General features: G+C 34.8%; 1 protein-coding gene across 2 annotated transcripts in view; it reads left to right on the top strand.

Annotated features, from left to right (window-relative positions):
- The window catches only part of RAD54B (RAD54 homolog B), a 99,415-nt gene that overhangs the window by 42,469 nt on the left and 33,016 nt on the right, over positions 1-23,930 (top strand). For both annotated transcript variants that reach the window (XM_050800489.1, XM_050800490.1), the window contains exons 4-5: positions 18,100-18,294; positions 21,681-21,962. In XM_050800489.1, the coding sequence (XP_050656446.1) occupies positions 18,100-18,294; positions 21,681-21,962 (477 nt within the window). The remainder of the gene's footprint in view (positions 1-18,099; positions 18,295-21,680; positions 21,963-23,930) is intronic.

The following is a 23,930-nucleotide window of genomic DNA, read 5'->3' on the forward strand; positions in this document are numbered from 1 at the left end:
GCCTTTAAAGATTGTTAGGTTGTGAAATCAGAATAATTATATAAATTACCCCATTCTCTCTCTCTTTTTGTTCCAGCAAAATAGATAAGGTATTCCATTGAAGCTATTATATATTTTGGCTGTGTGATTTAAAGACATCTCTTAATTCATTTTAAATGTCCTGTTCTGGAAAAAATTTCTTTCACAGTAAAAATCAGAATGAACAAAATTAAAATTTTATGTTTTTTATGAGTATTATTTTAGTATTCGTGGAAATAAAACCTCAATTCTTAAAGCATACATATTGAATTTATATTAAATCTCTAATATGTATGTTACTTAAGAATTTCTATTTTTGCTGGGGCTTTGTTGAGAAATGATTTTTAAGCCAAGGTTTAGAATGGAGTGGGTGGAATTTCAGCAGTGAAGGGGACCATGGATGTTTGAAGCCAGAGTGAGAAGCTGGAAAAAAGAGGGATGGGAAAAAGTGGATTGAATGTATAAACACAAATGCAGTGGTGAGCCAGTAATTTTAAGTGAATGTAGAGAGAGTCAGTTTCGGCTGTGGTATCCTAGACTAGGAAGGACATCTCCCTGGACTAGGTAGGGCAGCTGCTGTTTAGCTCCAGCAGAATTTTCACATGCGGGAATAAACCAGAAATCTGCATTTTTAATGCAGAATTTTCCAATTTAGAAATGTTTGCAAATAACACAAAATGCTTTTAAAACATTATACAGACAACATGTGAGTGGGCCTCATTGAGCCATTGGGCTTCCAGTTTGTGGCCTTTGGAGTAGAGCAATGGTTTTCCAAGTATGGGTCCTGACCTGCTGCATCAGCATCACTTGAGAGCTTGTTAGAAATGTAAATCCAATTTCAACTGAATTAGAAACCCTGGGGATGGGGTCAGCAATCTCTTTTAATAAACCCTCTAGAGATTCTGATGCATGCTAAAGTTTGAGAACCAGTGAAACAGAGTATTTTGGAACCTCGCTTGGTGCCCAAATCATGCTAGTCTCAAAATTTTTGTTAAAGAGTAGTTTAAAGTGAACTGAGGGATATAAATTTGGGTGATAGTTGGTACCAGATTATGAATTACATTAAATATATATATATATTTTTTTTGAGATAGAGTCTTGCTTTGTCGCCTAGGTTGGAGTGCAGTGGCACGATTTTGGCTCACTGCAATCTCCGTCTCCCAGGTTCAAGCGATTCTCCTCCCTCAGCTTCCCAAGTAGCTGGGACTACAGGCGCCCCACTATGCCCGGCTAATTTTTTTGTGTTTTTAGTAGAGATAGGGTTTCACCGTGTCAGCCAGGATGTTCTGGATCTCCTGACCTCGTGATCTGCCCGCCTCCCAAAGTGCTGGGATTACAGGCGTGAGCCACCATGCCCAGCCTAAATACTATTTTTAATGAGTCAGACTTAATGTACAATGGGAAGCCATTGAATGCTTTGAATTAAGGGGGTAATTTCATTATAGTTGTGATTTAGGAGGAGTGGCATTTAGGGACAGGCATTGTATTGAGAAGAACTTAAATCAGAAATTTAAGTTATGGCTATAGAAATAGAAAAAAATGAACTCTTTAAGGTACTATTTTAGTATGTTGACTGCTTAATTTCATTGGTTGGATTAAAAAGAGTGTTTTATAGCTGGTAGAGTTAACTTTTTAAATTATAAAGATGCCCTGAATATATAATATATTATATCCTTTTGACAATGTTACCTTTTCTCTTTAATCTGTGCTATGACTTTTCTTTGAGTCTAATCAATCTTGTAATTCTTAATTTGAGGTAATGTTTCCCAGTATAATTCTACTAAATACATCTTGGCAGTAGTAAGCTTTATTTTTTTAAATTATTGAAAGCGCATATATGAGATGTAATTCACTTTACAGTTTCAGCATGCTACTAAGAATTGATAATGAATGTTCAATTTGAATGTTGGCTTTTACAGCAAATCAGAGTTTTCCCAAGTGTGTTCTGTGGAACATTAATTCTGTGAGATGTTTCTAGAAAAGAGATCTGTGTTCAAAAAAGATTTTTTTTTGGTGGTTAGGTTCTAAAATAATTGTGGAAGGAAAAAATTATGTATATACAAGGTAGCCCTTGAAAATTCCTTTGCTGCCCATAAAATAGCATAAACATAGTCTGCTACAGTCGTATTTTTCTCCAGCATTGTTTAAGATTGCTTTTTCTTTAGTGTGTTAGGTGACACAATTCATTAGCATTTAGGGGCTGTATACAATAAGAAACTTATTTTAAGGTATTTTTAAACACCAGAATCACACTCTGAGTTTACTGCAGCAACTTTTCCAAGTCAATCTTGTTTTTCTCCAAGTCAATCTTGCTTTTAATTTGCAGAAGTTTAAATGCATATAATTCTGCTCATTGTCTACCTCCTCTTGTACAACCATGATTAACATAGTATAGTTTATGAGAATTCCTGAATAAAGAAAATTATTTATTTGACCATAGAATCCTTTTTGGAGGCTGTTTATTATCTTACAGAGTATCTTAGGGTAATTTGGAACCAAACCTTTTTTTTCTTCTTTTTTATATTGAGAGTTTTTTGAGTTTGGGGACTGCTTACCAACTAACATTAGCAGTTTTTGTTGAGGACAAGTTTCATTAAGGAGAATATATAGGGGCAAGTTTGCTAGTACAATGGAATATACACTTGGCTCTCTATCTGCAGGTTTCACATCTGCACATTGAACCACTGTGGATTGAAAATATTAGGCAAAAAAATAAATAACAATACAACAATAAAAGTAATACGAAATTTAAAAATACAGTATAACTGAGGTAGGAGTTGGGCTAAGCCCCAGTTTTGGGGCTCACTTGTCCTATATCCTAACAACTATTTACATAGTAGTTACATTTGTTTTAGGCATTGTAAGTAATCTAGAGATGATTTAAAGTATATGGAAGGATGTGTGTAAATTGTATGTGAATACAAACATTTTATATAAGGGACTTGAGTATCTGTGGATCTTGATGGGGTAGGGGGTGTCCTGAAACCATTCCCCCTTGGATACTGAGGGATGACTATACACTTAAGCCACCAAACATCCTGCATACCATAGACAATTGTTTGGGGGCCATGAGTTTTCATTACAAAATGTAATGCTGGGAGAACATAGAGAAGAGTGATTTTGTTTTTTAAATGTAGACTTGATTCTGTAGAAATATACTACATTTGAGAAATATACTAAGTAAATAGATTATTTCATCCAATACATTAGTAATTTAGATAGTGGATAGCCACTTTCCTATCTTTCTCTTATCCATATGAATGTAAATGGATATGTTGTTACAACTTATGATTTTCTAAACTAGCTGTGATTTATAATGACATCCTGAGAAAAGTCAATGAAACTCATTTCCAATGAATACCAGATTTCTTAAAATAGTCAAATATTTTTCTTTTTTGTATGATGAGATATCAACTTGGTGTTATTTCATTTTTTTTTTAAGGAGTCACTCTACCCTGTTCTATGTTTACTTATGTGAAAATGTTTAAAATACGAGTTTTTTTTTAATGTGCCTTCTTTTAGAGTAATGTCAACTTTTAAATACACATGTTTAAATAACTTAGAGTGTAATAAATTGTGTTTAATATATACTGTAGATAATGATGGTTAAATGCTTTGTTAACACATGTTCTTTTAAATACAAGATAATGCTTTGTACTGATTTGTGTACTTTTTTTGTGTGCCGTTAAGACAAATAATTCGGTACTGTAGAGGTAAAATTTTTCGATGAGGTATAATTGAAATACATTATTTAGATGATTATGTTGTAATAGATGGCCAATGTACCATATCTAAATACCACATTTCATTTTTTTTTCAAATGTTAAGAGCCACAACTTCTCAAAATCACATATTTGACAGTGAATTTGATTGTTAACACTTAAAAATAATTAGATGAAATATGGTTGCCTACTTAAACAAGAGTAAGTTCTTAGAATATGCTACCTAATTAAACATTAACAGTCAAGCAAAATCTTTGTATACGATTTTGAGAAATTGTTCAATATATTTTTATATATCTTTTATATTGATTAAAGCTAGTAGTTATAATTTGAACATATTATTTATTTTTAGTTTCCATTTGCTTTGTAATAGTGGAAAGCAAAATAAATGAGTAAATAAAAATAAAAATAAAAATATCGCTCATATCAGTCCAGACAACTTAAACTAAAAGGATATATCATTATAATTCCACTTTGCTAGCAGGTCTTTTTTGTTTTAAAATTTATGTGTGAATTCACCTCTGTTACAATTTTTTTTTTCCCTAATATTTTATTAAGAAACCCTTTAGACATACAGAAAAATTTAAAAGATAGTTACAATAAGTATCCATATACCTACCACATAGATTCTGCAATGAATGTTTTGCTATACTTGCTTCATCACATATTTATCCATCAGTTCTTTTTTTTCTTTTTTTTTTTGAGACGGAGTCTCGCTCTGTCGCCCAGGCTGGAGTGCAGTGGCCGGATCTCAGCTCACTGCAAGCTCCGCCTCCCGGGTTTACGCCATTCTCCTGCCTCAGCCTCTTGAGTAGCTGGGACTACAGGCGCCCGCCACCTCGCCCGGCTAGTGTTTTGTATTTTTAGTAGAGATGGGGTTTCACCATGTTAGCCAGGATGGTCTCGATCTCCTGACCTTGTGATCCACCCGTCTCGGCCTCCCAAAGTGCTGGGATTACAGGCTTGAGCCACTGCGCCCGGCCCATCAGTTCTTTTTTTTAAAGGAAAAATATGACTTCAAAACAAGTTGTAGAATTAGAATAATTTACCCTTAAGTACTTCATCATGAGTATTACTAGAGTTCATTATTTATTTGGGCATGTGTGTTTTTTAGGTAAGATTTGCATACAGTGAAATGCACAAATTTAAAATACACCATTTGGTGAGTTTTGATCCACAACTGTGTAGCTCAAACCTCTGTCAAGATTTAGAACATTATCACCTCTGAAAGTTCTCTCTTGCCTGCTTCTAATCAGTCTTCTTGCACGTCAGTCAACCGTTGTCCTAATTTAAAAAAAATTATAGATTAAGTTTTGCCCATTCTAGAACTTCATATAATTAGAATCGTACAATATGCATACTTTGTTTCTGTTTTTTTCATCTATCTTAGTGTTTTTAATATTCATTCATGTTTATCCATCCTCCTATTTGTAGCGCATTGCTTTCTGTTGCTGAGCAGTATTCCATTATATACATATACCACACTTTGTTTATCTATTATCTTTTGATGGACTTCTTGGCAATTTCCATGTTTTTTGGCTATTATGTATAAAGATTCTATGAATATTCTTGTGCAAGTTTTTCATGGGCATAATACTAGATTAGGGAACCATATAGATTTAAGCTTTAAGAAATTGCCAGACATTTTCTAAAGTGATTATATCATTTTACACTTCCATCAACAGGGTATGAGGTTTTTTTTTTTTTTTTTTTTTTTTTTTGTAATCTTTGCAAAAGGCTAGGCATAGTGGCTCACACCTGTCATCCCAGCAATTTGGGAGGCTCCAGTGGGTGCATCGCTTGAGGTCAGGAGTTCGAAACCAGCCTGGCCACCATGGTGAAACCCTGTCTCTACTAAAAATACAAAAATCAGCTGGGTGTGGTGACAGGCGCCTGGAATCGCAGCTACTCAGGAGGCTGAGGCAGGAGAATTGCTTGAATCTGGGAGGCAGAGGTTGCAGTGAGCCCTGATCACACCACTGTACTCCAGCCTGGGCAACAGAGTAAGACCCTGTCTCAAAAACCAAACAAACAAAAAAAACCCCTTTGCATGTTCAGTGATTGGAATGTCAGAATTGAAATTGACAAATAATTTTTGTAATATTTAAGTGTATTCAAAATGCTGGGCAGGTAATTTAGATACCTGGGAATATTGTAGTTTATTGGTTTTTTGTTTTTTCATTTTAGTACTAGTTGCATATATGCTTTGACATGAGGTATTGAAGAAATACGAAATGTGTAGTCTCTGCTATGCTTATAAAACAGTTCTGAAAATGATCTTTAATGCAAAGAAATATCTTCTAGGTTTACTTTATACTTAATTGATACTTACATTTAGTTACATTCAATCTCTTATTAGATAAAGAAAACTGAGTATCAGTTTGAAGGGATTTGTATATTAATGTTTGTATGCTTTTTAGTGTAATAAAAACTTTCAATCTTAAATTTATATTGAAGTTATATGTTAATGCATATTAAACATTGTGGTAGGTTTTGGTAATTTTAAAACTCAAAACATGAGCTGCAAGAGTATTTACATTCTTTATTGAATTTGATTATATGAGACATTTTAAATTTCATTTGTGCCATTGAAAACAATGTATTTAGAATTGTTAAACAAAAGAGTATTAGGCTGGATGCGGTGGCTCATGTCTGTATTTCTAACACTTTGTGAGGCTGAGGCAGGAGGATTGCTTGAGTCCAGGAGTTCGAGAGCAACCTGAAGACCTCATTTCAATTAAAAAAAAACAAAAAGAATATTAAAGGCTTAGGTTTATGAGATGTACAATTAAGTCATTCAACTCTAGAGTGGCTAAGCTTAGGAACTGTTCATTAAGATGATAATGCCCACTATTAATATTAAATGACATTATTTCCCTTGATCAAAACATGGTTTTAAGCATCCTGCCCTTATGATTTTTTTTTTTTTTTTTTTGAGATGGTGTCTCGCTGTGCCACCCAGGCTGGAGTACAGTGGCACAGTCACAGCTCACAGGAGCCTCAGCCTCCTGGGCTCAAGCAATCTACCTGCCTCAACTTCCTGAGTAGCTGGAACCACAGGTGTGCACCACCATGCCCAGCTAATTTTTGTATTTTTTATAGAGACAGAGTTTCGCCATGTTGTCCAGACTGGTCTTGAGCTCCTGGGCTTGAGAGATTCTCTCACCTTGGCCTCCCAAAGTGCTGGGATTATAGGTGTGAGCCACTGTGCCCAGCCGCCTTATGAATCTTGCAGATAGGCCTTCAAGTCTCTTGTTTATGCTGACCACTTTTTGGTATTGATTTGGCAAGCACATTACAGGGTCAAGGGGAAAATAGATCAGAACCCAGTTTACAGTTAAGAAATTACAGAGTGGGATTGTTAGGGGTGGTTATTCTGGGACATAGCAAATTAGTCAGTATTTTCTGTAATACAAGTTGTCTAGATATAGGAGGTTATGTTCTACTATTCCATGTTCCCAACCATCTCGTTTTTACCTTTTGGAATTATTCACCCTCTCTATTCCCTGCTGTATGGCCTACATAGTTTTAAAAATGGGAGTAATTGGGAAAGGGACAAGGGCAAACGTCGATGGTGTAAACATTAAGGGAGCACTTACTCTGTGGCAAATACTGTTGTAAGTGTTTTACATGTATTCACTAATCCTTGCTCACAGTAGGTTTGTGAGGTGTTAGTATTATATTCATTTGATAGATTTATAAACTGGCACAAAGGGGTTAAGTAACTTATCCAGGGTCACAGAGCTAGTAAGAGGCAGACTTAAGACTCTAACCCAGCCAGTCTGTCTCCATAGTTCATGCCCTTCTACTGTTCTGCAAAAGAAAAGTGTATATCTGAGAATCTTATGGTATTTCAAAGTTACTTGTAAGTAATTTCTGAATTATCAGAATTTAGTTATCTCATTCATCATTTTTTCTGGGAGCTGGTGGGATAGTGGCAGGGAGGGTCTTAGACATAACAGCTATTCTCTTAGACCCTGGGAATACAATACAGTATTTTACTCCAGGATGTTTTTCCCAGCCTTTTGATGAAGACATTCTTTTTACCCGCTCTTTAGGGCAAAAGGGAAAGTATGTTTTTCTCTTAGATAACCTAATTAAAAAACAGAGAAATTTTAACTGTGTAGAAATAGTTTGTCAGTTTTTAATTCAATGCACAGTGACTGCTCCTGGTAGAAATAATGCAAAAAGAGAAGTAATTAAAATTGACTAAAATTGCACACAGCAAAATTTTTTAGAGTTCAAAAACTAATGGAAGCATTCTGTCTTTTGTTAATGCTAAAAACCTCAAAACTTTATCTGGGAAGATTGGGCTTGGTAAAACAACAAAGATTAACCCATGAAAGCTACAAATTTATCTAAAAACTGGTAAGTTTTCTTGACTAAAACTTGTTGGATTAATACGATCCTGATAATATTTAGCTGTGCAAAATTTGACTCAGTAAAACTGCATTTGGTAGAAATTATGGTTATAAAAGAACATGTTCATAAAAGTTTTCACTGATCAATGAAATAATATGGTACATAAACAAGTGACTGAAACTTTGTTATAAATTTACTTCAAAAATGATCCTGATGGTAACAAGTTTTTTTTTTTTTTGAGATGGAGTCTGACTCTGTTGCCCAGTCTGGAGTGCAGTGGCACCATCTTGGCACACTGCAACTCTGCCTTCCGGGTTCAAGCAATTCTCCTGCCTCAGTCTCCTGAGTAGCTGGGACTACAGGCGCCCACCACCACGCCTGGCTAATTTTTTGTATTTTTAGTACAGATGGCGTTTCACCATGTTAGCCAGAATGGTCTTGATCTCCTGACCTCGTGATTAGCCCGCCTCAGCCTCCCAAAGTGTTGGGATTACAGGGGTGAGCCACTGTACCTGGCCGGTAATAAGTCTTTGTCAATGAAAATGAAAAATTAGGTAATAATGGAAATGAGGACAGAGTTACATTCTAACGCAACTCTTAATGAAAATGAATTTTAAGATAAATACATATATATGTATATTGATACATATTCTTTTTCCCAATTAGTCCCATTTTTAAAATTATGTAGGCCATAAAGCAGGGAATGGAGAGGGTGAATAACTCCAAAAGGTAAAAACAAGATCATTGGCAACATAGGATAGTGGAACATAGCCTCCTATATCTAGACTACTTGTATTATGAAAATATTGACTAATTTGCTATGTCCCAGAATAACCACCCCTAACAATTATATATATATAATTTTTTGTGTATGAGGGGGCTTTCTAGAAAATTCTGAAACTGGATTTAGAATTGGCGAAAACTGGAAAATTCTAAAAGAGCTATAACACTAAAAGATAATTATATACATATATTTATATGTGTGTGTGTGTATATATATATGTATTTTTCTTTTTTTTTTTTTTGAGACGAAGTCTCGCTCTGTTGCCCAGGCTGGAGTGCCAGTGGAATGTTCTTGGCTCACTGCAACCTCCGCCTCCCGGATTCAAGCGATTCTCGTGTCTCAGCTACCCAAGTAGCTGGCACTACAGGCATGTACCACCATGCCTGGCTAATTTTTGTATTTTTAGTAGAGACGGAGTTTCGCCACTTTGGCCAGGCTGGTCTCAAACTCCTGACCTCAGGTAATCCGCCTGCCTCAGCCTCCCAAAGTGCTGGGATTACAGGCGTGAACCAGTGCGCCCAGTTGATAATTGTATTTTAATTAGATGTTTTTATAAACATTTAGTCAAAATGTACCTAGAGTCAAAATAGCAGTTTTTGAAAAGTATCTTGTTCTGTTGAGTATGGTGATGAACAAATCGAAACAGACTCTCAGGACTTTATAAATTACTGGGGAAGGCTGACATTGAATAATTTGTTACATAACTAATTATTGAGATAATGTTGAGGTAATAGGGTGGTTAGGTCTAATTTGGCAATTGGAAATTTAAGTTGTACAGAGAGTGGAAGTTAATTTAGATAAGGGCATTAGAAGAAGACAGGAAAAAGTCTCTATAGCTGGAAATAGCATACTTCCTTCAAGATTACTAAGACTCATAGATTTTAAGCAAGAGGGATACATTATCAGATTTACATTTAAAAATAGATAACTACAATTTGGAAAACGTCTTTAGAGAATAGAGGTGGCAAAAGAAGCTCTCAGTAGACTTGTTGGGAAGCCCCTGCCGTAATACCGAAATTCAGATCAGAGATGAGTTGAAAAAATTGGAGGCAATGGAGAAGGATACAATACATAACTCTGAAAACCTGGTGGGGGGCAGAAATATCTGAATTTTGTGGTTGATTGTCTGTGGGACTGAAAAAGTAGAGAGTGTCAAGGATGATTTCCAGTTTTCTGGCTTGAATAAGGACGAGACATGGGGAAACCAAAGGAGGAACAATTTTTGGCGAAAAGATACGTGGACATGATGAGTTTGAGATGTTTATGAGATGTGTGGACATGTCTGGGAGGCAACTGGATATGCAGATCAAGAGTTGTAATCTGGGCTGGAGAAAAAAAAGGTTGTTAGTACCTAGGCGGCATTGAAGCCACTGAAGTGGATGGGCTACTTAAAGAGAAGAGGTGCACAGTGAGAGAACATGGCCTAGAAGCCAGTTCTGAAGAACTCCAATAAATAAAAGGTAGATGAAGTACGAACTGGCAAAGATGTCTAAGAAGAAGCAAGCAAAGAGGTAAGAGGAAAATTTGAAGGATGTTAGAGAAGCTACAAAAGTATAGTTCAGTATTTCTAGGAGGAAGTAGTCAATATTGTCTAATGCTTTTGAGAACTTTGATTAGGACTAAAAACAACCTGTGGGTTTATAGACGAAGAGCTCCTAGTAACCTTTAACAGGGCAGTTTCAGGGGAATGACGACTGGAAGCCAGATTGGAGCAGTTGAGGAATGATTGGGAATTTGAAGAAGCAGAGGCGGTGTGGGGGTGGGAGTGTTTGGATACTTGAAGTTGAAACAATGGGGTAGACAGCTTCTTATGGTATGAAAACATCTCTTGTTTTTTTGAGACCATGTCTCGCTTTATTGCCGAGGCTGGAGTGCAGTGGTGTGATCTCGGCTTACTGCAACCTCCGCCTCCAGGGTTCAGGTGATAGCTGGGATTACAGACACCCACTACCACGTCTGGCTAATTTTTGTATTTTTAGTAGAGGCGGGGTTTCATCATGTTGGCCAAGCTCGTCTCGAACTCCTGACCTCAGGTGATCTGCCCGCCTTAGCCTCCCAAAGTACTGGGATTACAGGCCTGAGCCACCGCGCACGGCCAAAAACTTCTCTTTTTATGTATGTGTTTCTTCCTGCAATACATGTTTCTCCCTGAAATATATCACATAATAATCTTGACCTTATTTTTCCATGCTATGTTTTTTTCCCATGATTTACTGTGGAGAAAGGAGTTTTATTAAGTAGGAAGTCAAAGAGTGACCCTGTTAAGAGCTCTTTGGGAGGCTGAGGCAGACCAGTCGCTAAGCTCATGAGTTTGACACCAGCCTGGGCAAAATGGTGAAACCCCGTCTCTACTGAAAATACGAAAAAAAAAAACACAAAAAACAAACAAACAAACAAACAAAAAACTAGCCGGGCTTGGTGGTGCACGCCTGTAGTCCCAGCTACTCAGGATGCTGAGGTGGGAGGATTGCTTGAGCCTGGGAAGTGGAAGTTGCTGTGAACCAAGATCACACCACTGCACTCCAACCCGGGTGACAGAGTAAGACTCTGTCTTTAAAAAAAAAAAAAAAAAAAAATCAAGTTGTCTTTGGCCCTTTTACTACAGCATGTTGATATATTGATGTAGAGTACAATCATCTTGCTTAATGACAGGGATATGTTCTGAGAAATGCATTGCTAGGTGATTTCATTGTGCGAACATCGTGGAGTGTACTTCCTCAAACCTAGATGGTATAGCCTGCTACACACCTAGGCTATGTGGTATATAGCCTATGGTTCCTAGACTGTAAACCTGTACTGCATGTTGCTGTACTGAATACTGTAGACAGTTGTAACACAGTGGTATTTGTGTATCTAAACATATCTAGAAATAGAAAATATACAGTAAAAATATGGTATTAAAATCTTACAGGACCACCAACATATATGTGGTCTGTGGTTGATCAAAACCTTGTGTGGTACATGACTGTATAGTAAAGTGTTTAATAATTTCTAGTAAGTGAGTGGGCTTATTTCAACCTCTTTTATTTCACTCTGTTAAATTGTTCATGTTGCTGTTGTTTTTTGTTTTTTGTTTTGGTGGGGGCCAGGCTGAGAGAGAAGAGGGAGGAGTTTTTAAATGAGGTGGGTTTATTTAAAATATTGTAACAGCCCCGTAACTTAGTCAATACCTCCTATTAAAGAAAATATTAAATGGATTCTTAATTCTTCCAGCACAGTCAACACTTATGTTCCATGTATTTTATTAGCATTTTACATATTAAAATTCAGTAGATTTATTTTTTGCTTTAATTTTATTTTTATTTATTTATTTTTTTGAGACGGAGTTTCGCTCTTGTTGCCCAGGCTAGAGTGCAGTGGCACGATCTTGGCTCACTGCAACCTCCGCCTTCCGGTTTTAAGCAATTCTCCTGCCTCAGCCTTCCGAGTAGCTGGCATTGCAGGCGCCTGCCACCACACCCGGCTAATGTTTATATTTTTAGTAGAGACAGGGTTTCACCATGTTGGTCAGGCTGGTCTCGAACTGCTGACCTTGTGATCTACCCGCCTTGGCCTCCGAAAGTGCTGGGATTACAGGCGTGAGCCACCATGCCCGACCTTTTTGCTTTAACAGTTCTTACTAATTGAAATTCTTTTATGCCTATTTTTTACTTAAATATTTTAAGTAAAATTCAGGGTTTAGATTCTACATATTGGCAATATGTTGACTGAATGTTGAGGGTTTTCTGGTCAGATTAAAACTTTAAAGAGATGAGAATCTTTTCTTTTTTTCTCAGGTACCTTCTTTACGTGTAATGTGAAATTAGGAGCGTCTTGCAAAGAGGAAATGAAGATACATTTAAAAATGTCCTATCACTAATCAAATTCAAATTGCAGCATTAAGGAGATACCATTTCTACCAACTAAATTGATAAAGATGAATTCACAGAAAAAGTTCAAAGAAGCTTTATGATAGTCAAAGCTATCAAAATTAAGCTGAAAACTCAACTGTCTGTCACTATCCTATATAATAATAAGGAACAAATTGTTGATACAGGCAACAATTTGGGATGAATCCTAAAGATATGCTGAATGGGAGAAATCATTTTTGAAACGGTTGTATACTGTATGATTCCATTTATTTGACATTCTCAAAAAGAAAACAATATTCATGGAAAACATGTCAGTAATTGCAGGGGTTTTGGGTAAGGAGATGTGTGAGTATAAAAGAATAGCATGAGGAAGTCTTTTGGGATGATGGAACAATTCTATATCCTGATTGTGGTCATGGTGGTTCTGTGAATCTATACATGTGTTAAAATTTGTAGAGCTGTACACCAAAAGTCTATTTTACTGTATGAAAATTTAAAAAATAAAATAGTTAAAAATGGATAAAGGTGAAGTTTTGTGCTAACGCAGGTGTAATGAAGTGGACACCCTTGCTTGGTGGGAATATCACTGATACAACCTTTCGTGGAGAAAAATTTGTCAGTCTAAATCAGGAATTGAAAATCTTTAAATTCATTGGACTGGTAGTTTCATTTCTTGGACTTTGTCTTCTACAAATAACCAGAGATGCGCAGATTGAGTATAATAGAGCTTAAAAAAAAAAGCCCAGTAATAAGGGACTAATAATATGTAGAAATATATCCACAATAACATATGAAAAGAGGAGAGTAAAAACCTATCCACTACATTTTCTGGAACATTAGAAGCACATTTCCCCCAAAATGTATCTGAAAAATGACCTGTTACCCATACACCCTCATTAGGGAAGGAAGGTCAGAAAACTGGAGGAGCTGCACTTAAGTCTTTTGTCTTCTTGGTTCCTGCTCAGGGTTCTAGCAGTCTGAATCCTTTCAGGAACTGATCAGAGTTCACTGGGTCATGCCAGACAGAGGTGACTCAAACTGGCTGTGAATCATTTGTTTTCTCAGAAAAAAACTTTGTTGGTTCTGAGTATAATTTACTGGTTGAAGATAGCCAAGATTCACTTTGTAAATCCATGAATGCCAGTAATGAAGGTACCATTTATCTGAATTCTAGTAGTGATAGATTTTTCAGGCTTTTGGCGGGTTGATTTACCTGGCTTGGAGATGTACAAATTTTTTTTTTCCAAGACATATGTCTTCTTTTTTCTTCTTCTTTCTTCTTCTTTTTTTTTTTTCTTTTTTTTTTTTTGGTGAATACTCAGCAGTGTAAATGGCTGGTTATAGTAGGTGTATGTTTAACTTTTAAAGAGTCTGCCAAACCGTTTTCCAAACTGGTTGTACTGTTTGACATTCCTTCCAGCAGGATATGATATTTTCAGTTGCTCTATTTCTTTACTAGCACTTACTATGGTCAGTTTTTTTTTTTTTTAAATTTTAGTCAATCTAATCAATGTGTGGTGTTACTTCATTGTGTGTGTGTATTTTAAACAACTTTATTGAGATACAGCTAACATACCATATGATTCAGTCATGTAAAGTGTACAATTCATTGTTTTTTAATATAGTCCCATGTGCAACCATCAGAACAGCCAATTGCAGAATATTTTCAATACCTGAGAAAGAAACTTTGTACCTTTAGCTACCACCCTCTTGCTTCCTAAACCCATCCTTACCCTCCAGCCTAAGCAACCATTAATCTATTTTCTGTCTCTGTAAGATTTTGCTGTTCTATGCATTTTATATGAATGGAATCCTAAAATATATAGCCTTTGTGACTGGCTTCTTTCACTTAGCATAAGTGTTTTCAGGGTTCATCCGTGTTTTAGCATGTATTAGTACTTTATTCTGTGATGGAATTATATTCCATTGTATGCATATGCCATATTTTGTTTAATCATTTGTCAGTTGCATGCACATTTGGTTTGTTTCTACCTGTCGGCTATTATTAATAATCCTAGCTATAAACATTCATATGCAAGTTTTTTTGTGGACATATGTTATTATTCTTTTGGGCATATACTTAGGAGTATAATTGCTGTGTCATTTGGTAACTTGTTTAATTGTTTGAGCAGCTGTCATGCTGGTTTCCAAAGTGCGGCACCATTTTATACTCCTGCCAGCAGAGTATGAGGGTTTTGATTTATCCACATCCTCATCATACTTGTTTATTATCTGACTTTGTGATCCCAGCCATCCTAATGGTTGTGAAGTGGTGTTTCAGGTTTTCAATATGTATTTTCTGGGTAACTAATGATGTTAAATATTGTTTTATGTGCTTATTGGTTGTTTGTATATATCATTTTCTGAATTGTCTAAGACTTTTGCCTATTTTCGGTTGATTTGTTTGTTGTCTTATTTTGAAAGTATAAGAATTACTAGGCCGGGCGCAGTGGCTCACGCCTGTAATCCCAGCACTTTGGGAGGCTGAGGTGGGTGGATCACTTGAGGTCAGGAATTCAAGACCCACCTGGCCAACCTGGTGAAACCCCATCTCTACTAAAAATACAAAAAGTAGCTGAGCGTGGTAGTGGGCACCTGTAATCCCAGCTACGCGGGACGCTGAGGCAGGAGAATAGCTTGAACCCAGGAGGCAGAGGTTGCAGTGAGCCGAGATCATACCACTGCATTCCAGCCTGGGCTACAGAGCAAAACTCTGTCTCAAAAAAAAAGAAAAAAAAAAGAATAATTATTCCAGACACAAGACCTTTGTCTTATTCATATGTTGTGAATATTGTACCCCAGCCATTGGCTTCCCTTTTGTTTTTTTAATGGCATCTTTCAAAAAGGAAAAGTTTTAAATTCTGATAAAAGTTGATTTATAATTTTTGATTTTTATATTTTTTGCTTTTGTATTCTAAGAAAGCTTTGTATATCCCGAGGTTACAAATATTTTATCCTGTGTTTTCTATTAGAGATTTTTTGTTTTAGGTTTTACATTTAGGTCTGTCATTCATTTTGAGGTGAATTTTGTATATGGGGTGACTTAATGGTTGATGTTTATCTTTTCCAAATGTATATCCAGTCGGTTTAGCAATGTTTGTTGAAAATACTTTCTTTTCCTCATTGAATTTGCTTCCCCACCTTTGTTGAAAATAATTTCACCGTATATGTGTGAGCGGGTCTATTTCTTGCTACTCTTCCAATGCATTGGAATGTCTATATGTCTTTTTTGGAGAGCAGGGGCAGTACCAAACTATCTTGATTATTGTAGCATTATTGTAAACATCCAACTTTGTTCTTTTCAAAAATTGCTTTGGTTACTCTATGTTATTTTTCTTTTCATATGAATTTTTAAATCAGCTTGCCAATTTTACTAGAAGTGTCTTGGGATTTTGATTGGTATTGTGTTAAATATATTGATCATTTTGGGGAAAATTGCTGTCTTAACAAAATTGAATGTTCCAATTCATGAAATAGGAGCTGTACTTATTTATAAGAGCTTTGTTAATTTTTTTTCAACAAAGCTTTTAAATTTTAATGTAGAGATCTGGGTTATCTTTTGTTAGATATTTTCCCAAGTATTTCATATGTCTGTTTTTTGGAGCTACTGTGAATGGAATTTAAAAAATTTTATTTTTGATTATTTCTTGCTAGTCTATAAGAATGCAGTTGATTTTTGCATATGAACCTTGATCTTGTGACTTTGCTAAATTTATTCTTCTTTATTTTTAGATTCTCTGGGGATTTCTATGTAAATAGTTACAACATCTGTAAATGCTCCCGTTTTCTTTCTTTCTTTCTGATCTTTATACTTTGTATGCTTTTACTGCCTTATTCCTATTTAAGTAAATAGGAAAATAGTAAAAAGGAAAAAAATTGCTTCGTTTTGTTTTTTGAATTTTATTGTTTTGACAGTTTCCATGGTTAAAGTGTATATGAGATAAAAGACATAGGGAAGAGCTCTTCAGTAATGGGGGGAATGAGATTTTGCTGTCTTCAGCTAAACCACCTTTTATCCAACCACTGAAAATCTAGTGTGTACAAGTTAGGTGTAAGAAGCAGGAGACAATAATTTTAATAATATTTATTCTCATTTCTACTTTGTTGTTTTGTACTTGTTCTTATTTGAAAAAGTAACATATCATATGATCCAACACTTTCACTTCTGGGTATATAGACAAAAAGAATCAAATTGGTATGTCAAAGAGCTATCTGCATTCCCATGTTCCTTGGAGTATTTTTCACAATAGCCAAGATGTGAAGTCAGCCTAAGTGTCCATCAATGGATGAATGGATTAAAAACTTCTTGGTATAGATACACAGTGGAACACTACTCAGCCTTAAAAAACGGCAATCCTGTCACTTGTGACAACATGGATAAACCTGGAGGACCTTATGCTGAGTGAAATAAGCCAGACACAGAAAGACAATTATTTTGTGATCTCACTTATATGTGGAATTCAAAAAAGTTAAACTCTTAGAACAGAAAGTAGAATGATGGTTACCTAGAGTTGGATAGAGGTGGAGCACTGGGGAGATGTTGGTCAAAGGATCCGAAATTTCAGTTAAGGAGGAGTAAGTTCAAGAAATCTATTGTATAACATGGTGACTATAGTTAATAACAATATATACTTGAAAAATGCTAAGAAAGTAGCATTTTAAAAAATGTTCTCACCACAGAAAATATGTGAGGTAATGGATAATATTAATTAGTTTGATTTAGCCATCCCACAGTGTATACATATATCAAAACAGAATGTTGTGCACCTACATATATATAATTTTTATTTATCAATTAAAATAAAAATTTCAGGTTTTACTTTCAGAGAACTCTGTAATCTTTGCCTTTCCTCAGCTTGTCATGTCAGTTAATTAAATCAGTTTTGTCAAAATTTGATTTTTAGATATTTTTCCATGCTATAGACATTGAAACAATCTTAATTTTTAGAGTTTTAAAATGTTTACAGTGATTATTATGTTATTCTACTTCAATTGAGTTCATTTCATTTTGGAACAGTAAGATATTTACAGTCATTGTACTTGTGGTAATATTAACACCTGATATTTGGATTTCTTAGTTTATAAAATGCTAACATGAGTATGATTGAGTATTATCATACTATAGTATAATATATACTATATATATAGTATATGTATATAGTATATATGTATATACTATATATATGTATATATATGTATATACTATATACATATACTATATATATACTATTATACTATAGTATGAAATAGTATGATTCATACTATTTCTTAATATAATCTAATTTTCTTGTGCTTTTTGTGTTTGAATGACCTTACTACTTAGACATTAAAGTCATTTTTAATAATTTTTTTTTAATTGTAGTTCATTTGACTCCTAAAGAAGTAGCAGTGTCCAAGGAACAAGAAGAGACATCTGATAGCCTAGTTAAATATTTCAGTGTTGTTTGGTGTAAGCCTTCAAAGAAAAAACATAAAAAATGGGAAGGTGATGCTGTTCTTATTGTAAAAGGAAAGTCATTTATACTAAAGAATTTGGAAGGCAAAGACATTGGAAGAGGTATTGTGATACTACCTAATTTTTACAATTTGGACTGAAATTAGTATGTATCTCTGGTTACCTAAATGAAATATAATTAGGTTTTATAAAGAGATGATGAGGTATTCTTTAATGGATGTTCATGCTTCAACTGTGTATAATACATAAAATAATCTCATAATGATTAGTGAGCCTGCTAATCTTATGGCTTATGCTAGCTCAGTGAAGCATATCCTATCCTATGGTTTCATTTTCTCCAAAAATGGCCAGCCAGCTATATACAGTTATTTTGGTACTTTTCTGAGCTTAAACACTAAATTTGACTTGGTATACTTTCTCTCTCTCCCTCTTTTTTTTTTTTTTTTGAAGAATGCTAAGTGGTTAAAATTGAAAAATATGTTGATATTGAGTTGAATGATATGTAATTTCAGCACTACTCAATAATGTTTTGAAAAACAGAGCAAGGAGATAATGGTTAAGCCTGACCTAGATTAACATATGGAAATTGGAGGTTGCCATTGTTTCTGTTACAAAGTGTTGCCAGCATAATTTGTAGTAATACAAGTTAGGCTACAAATTAAGAATGGCTAACACCAACTACAGTGTCTTTGCATTGTCTCAGTTCAATTTTAAGTGTGACCTGTAACTATAAAATCTGTTCTATATGTTTATTTACTTAAAAATATATAGTTTTTAATAACTGTTATGTGCCAGGCAGTATGCTAGGAATACCAAAGATGATTATAATTTATAATTTAGTGGGAACAAAGCAAAGTAATTGATGATTAGGAAGCAATAATACAGTTGTTTCAATGAGAATTTTTACTAAATGCAGTGGGAGCATTAAAAAACCATTTAATCTGCCCAGGAGGCTAGGGGTAAGCTTGATAGGAGTTACCGTTTAAGGTACTATTTGAAGGATGAATAGTTTTGGAGGTTATAGGTAAGGGCCATGTGCAAGAGAGAATAGCACATATAAAGGCACAAAAGCAGGAGGGAATTCAAACTAGTTCAGTGTTTCAGGAATGTAGTGTATGAAAGGCTGTGACAGTGTTAAGAGTTGAAACAAACTAAATTATCTACAATAGAATGTTTTATTTATTATGAAAGTATGGAACAACTGTGTATAGTGATTAGAGGAAGTAAAAAGAAAAACATAGTACACATTCTATGTTGGTTAAGGTAGATTGGGGCTAGATTTTTGGAGAATTTGTTCATGCATTGGTATTGCTCTTTAGTGAAATTCTAAAGTCAATGAGAGACAAAAAATTATCACAATTACTTTGGAATATCTTTTACCCCTAAGGTATAGTATGCATGGTTTTGTATATGTGTAGTTTATAATAAAATGGTCTTTCAGTTGCAAGTAACAAAAAATGAAAATTAGGCTTAAAACAGTGGGTTTTTACCCTGACCATGCCAGTAGAATCACCTGAGTTGCTTTTAAGGGTGTAGTGGCTCATGCCTGTAATCTCAGCACTTTGGGAGGCTGAGGGGGAAGGATTGCTTGAGGCTAAAAGTTCGAGACCAACCAGGGCAACTTAGCAAGACCTTGTCTATACAAAAAAATAAATTAACCAGGTGTGGTGGCATGCATCTGTAATTCTAACTACTTGGGAGACTGAGGTAGGAAGATTGCTTGAACCCAGGAGATCAAGGCTGCAGTGAGCCTTGATCATGCCACTGCACTCCAGCCTGGGCTGGAGAGACCCTGTCTCTTAAAAAAAAAAAAAAGAAAAAGAAAAAGAAATGCTGATGCCCAGACTCTGACCTTTCTTTGAGACTCTGATTTATTTGACCTGTATGGTAGGGAGAGGGACTGAAGATAGGTATATTTTAGTGTTTTCAAAATGAAAATATCCAAACATAGGACTTGGTTGCTTAATTATAACATTAATAAATGTATGAACCTGAAGTTAATTTTGCAAGTTACTGTCTATAAGCAGTTTTTCTTTTAAATAACTGGGATATACAATATGTAAATTTGTTAATGTAAAGATAGAGGTGCTAAGAAAACTGAAAGCTGGAATGCTAAAATTGCTAATAGTTTGTGATAATGCATCAGGCTCAGTTGGCCATCGTTGCATAATACCTAAAAACAAACAAACAAAAAAAAACCAGTATGAGAAGCAAAGTTTAAGAGTAAAGGAAAATCCTCTAGCGACTGAGATGTTTGAAAGAGTCATCTTTGGATCAAGATCATCTATGGATCTAAATGAAATGAGAGATCTTGGAATTAGAGCTACTTTAAAGGTACCTCAAAGTTAAAAGTTATTCTTGTCTTCCATTTCCATGTAAAACTGAGATTAACAGTAATTGGATTTTATGTGAAGATAAGACTATAATCTTCATTAATTTGGATAAGTGAAGACCAATACTGAATTGGGATGGAGTGATGGGTCTTTGACATTGAGCTAAGTAATTTCTTCCTATATCAGAGCATTAAAATTAAAAAGTATTCCACCATAAATAATTTAAGACTATATATTAAATACAGATTGGCACAGATTATAAATTTTAGGCCAGTTTCAGTAGAGAAAATTTAGTAATTTTCAACTACTTGAAAAGGGTCATCGTATTTTCTAAATTGCGACAGTCTTTTATTATTGTTTTTAGAGACTTAAAACTTTCTGGTATGCACAGCTCCTGCGCTTGGTAATGGCACAGTAACTACACAATTAATAGTTTAATGCATTTAATAGACCAGCATGGAAGTCTAAAATTCCATCTATGTGGTTAATGAACTCATTTTAAGCAGCCTATGACTGACTTATTCATACTTATATTTCATCAGCACCTTTACATAGCAACACTAAATAAATGTTCATCAAATTAATAATTCAAACAAGCTTAATATTACAAAATATTCCATGTTTTATTAAAGAGTTAGAGCATGGAATATCTATGACCTCTTGCCACAACTGTATTTTAACTTTGCTATCTCATGTGGAACAGTCAGTACTAGTTGTGGTAACAGATGCTTTTATTGCTAGTTCTCCTTCACATTTCTAGCTATTTCTGAGTGAAAATAGAGGTGAAAATAGAGAAAAAAACCCATGGTGTTTCTGTACAAGAAAGGAGGATACATATAGCCTGTCAAACTATTTTCTTGGCTTAATTTTTCCAGACAAGACATGGCAAAACTATAGGGTACAATAATCTATATTTTCAATAGTAAAAATATTCTTGCTTTCTCTAAAGCATGGCGAATTTTATAGCTGTATTATTTCTTTTGATTTTTAGTGTTTTTTTTTTTTAACCAAAGTGTTAAATTATGCTTCCATTTTGGCTAATGCATTATACAAGACTATTTACATTCAAAGTGCAGTTTTTCTGTACAGTTATGGGAAGGTGACCATGGTATCATCTTAGAGTGTCAATTAATTTTTTTCTTTCTTAACTTAAAGGCATTGGTTATAAATTCAAAGAGCTTGAAAAGATTGAAGAGGGCCAAACTCTGATGATTTGTGGAAAAGAAATAGAAGTCATGGGTGTCATCTCTCCAGATGACTTCAGCAGTGGCAGGTGTTTTCAGCTTGGAGGAGGAAGTACTGCTATCTCGCGTTCTTCTCAGGCTGCCAGGAAATGTTTCTCTAACCCTTTCAAAAGTGTTTGTAAACCAAGTTCAAAGGAAAATAGACAGAATGATTTCCAAAATTGCAAACCACGCCATGACCCTTATACGCCAAGTAAGATTTTAAAAATAATTTGAATTTTCTGTTTTTACTGTCAAAATGTTTTTTGTGTGTGAATTTGAAGTTTAAATTTTGTTTTAAAAGTTTTAGGTGAAAGTATACATTATTCTTGAGATATGTAATCTGACATAAGGGATAATGTTGAAGTCAAATAACAATATAGTTTGGGAATTATTTCATATGTAAATGAATAATCCCAAGAATATGGTAATAAAAATACTGTACCTGTGTATATACATACATGTATATGTATTACACATACATGTGTATAATTTTGAATAAAATCTGACTTTTTAGTAAGGAGAGAAATTAGTAAATGTATGAATCTGGACTCCGATTATACTTCTAGTTTGAGGACTGTATGCCTTGATCACAAGCATTAGTGTATAAAAATATTGAATGGTAAGATTTCATGCAAAGTCCAAATTTTGCTGGTGAAAGTTCCATTCAATCAGTTAATTTTCACACTGCTGAATCCAATTTTAAAAATCGCATTTAAAAAAAAAGAAACCTAGCTTGTATCTGATTGTTCTTTTATTTGACTGTTCACTCAGCAGGTATTTCTTGATTGCCTTTTATGGGTTGGGCCTAAAGATAAAACTGTCATCACAGAGCTTCTTATTTGGTGAGGGGAAGGACACGTAATCTGACCGAAAGTGTAGTGTAGTAGATGTGAAAGCTGAGAGATAGAGGTGACTTCTTTCCTAACAACAGCAAGTATATAAAGTAATGATTATTTTTCCCCATTGCAAGTATTATGGAAACATAAATTTCGAAGAGGCTTTGAGATCATTTCGATTAGTCTTTTCACTTTGCATTGGAGGAAACTGAGGCCTAGGAAGATGAACCGACTTACCTAAATACAGATAATCAACGGCATTGTTGGAACAAAACCCCATAATTAAAAATTCCTAGTTCTATATTAGCTTATCACAAAGACTTAGTTGAAATATAGGGAGTGGAAGCTGATGCAGCTGAATTTTCTCTAAATATTTTGTCTGTCCCACTAGCTCTTTTAACAATCCCTCTCCTCTTTATTCTCCTTTCTCTTTGTACTTTTACTATTACACAATACAGGGCTGTGGGGAACTGAAAAGAATACTGTGCTTATTCAAAGATCTGAGTTAGAATCATGGTTTTGCCACTGAACTAACTGGTTCTTTGACCTCTTGGGGGTAGTCACTGACCTTCCTAATGTTTTGCCTACTCATGTGTAAAACGTGGGTCCTAATAACCACTATAGAGATTTAGAGTGTCTAGTATATACTCTTTCCAGGAAATACTTGTTGAGTGAGTGAATGAAACATTTTATTGTGGCATTTCTGTGTTGTGTGTATGTGATGTAAAGGTATATATTATATATATGTAAATGTGAATTTATTGTGGCATTTATGTGTTGTATGTGATGTAAATGAATTATATTTGTGTGTGTGTATGTATAAAAGCACTTCGGGTAAATAGTAAATGGTTAATTATTCTCATGTATTTATCTTATGCAAAGGATAGAATTAGGTTGTAGACTTTAATGCCTGAGACATGTTGTTAATGTTAAATGATCATCTTTATCGTTGTGAAGATAAAGAAGCATCTTAAAATTTGAACTAGTGTTCTATTATTTTGACTGTTTAGGGTTCTCTTTCTTGAAGATGGGCCTTTTATTAGGTGATTTATAATCCTATAGTCCTTTTTGCTTGGGCAGTATGTGATTTTTCGCCTCTATCTTCTCTTTTTCCTTGTTGTCCTTTGTAAAAGATAGAAAAATAATGGGGCCATTTCTTGATTGGAAATCCACAAGGAGTACACTCTTTGCTACAGTGATATAGAGGAAAGCCAAGGACTAAATTTCCCGTTTTTACTTCCTAGTCCCCTACCTAACAGGAATTGACCTTAAAGATGAAAGTTCCTTTCAGTTACTCAGAACCCTAGGAAAATCCACAGAAAACTTATTCTCTAGGTATTTGT

This window comes from Macaca thibetana, chromosome 8 (assembly GCF_024542745.1).
Source record: "Macaca thibetana thibetana isolate TM-01 chromosome 8, ASM2454274v1, whole genome shotgun sequence".
NCBI classification, from domain to species: domain Eukaryota; kingdom Metazoa; phylum Chordata; class Mammalia; order Primates; family Cercopithecidae; genus Macaca; species Macaca thibetana.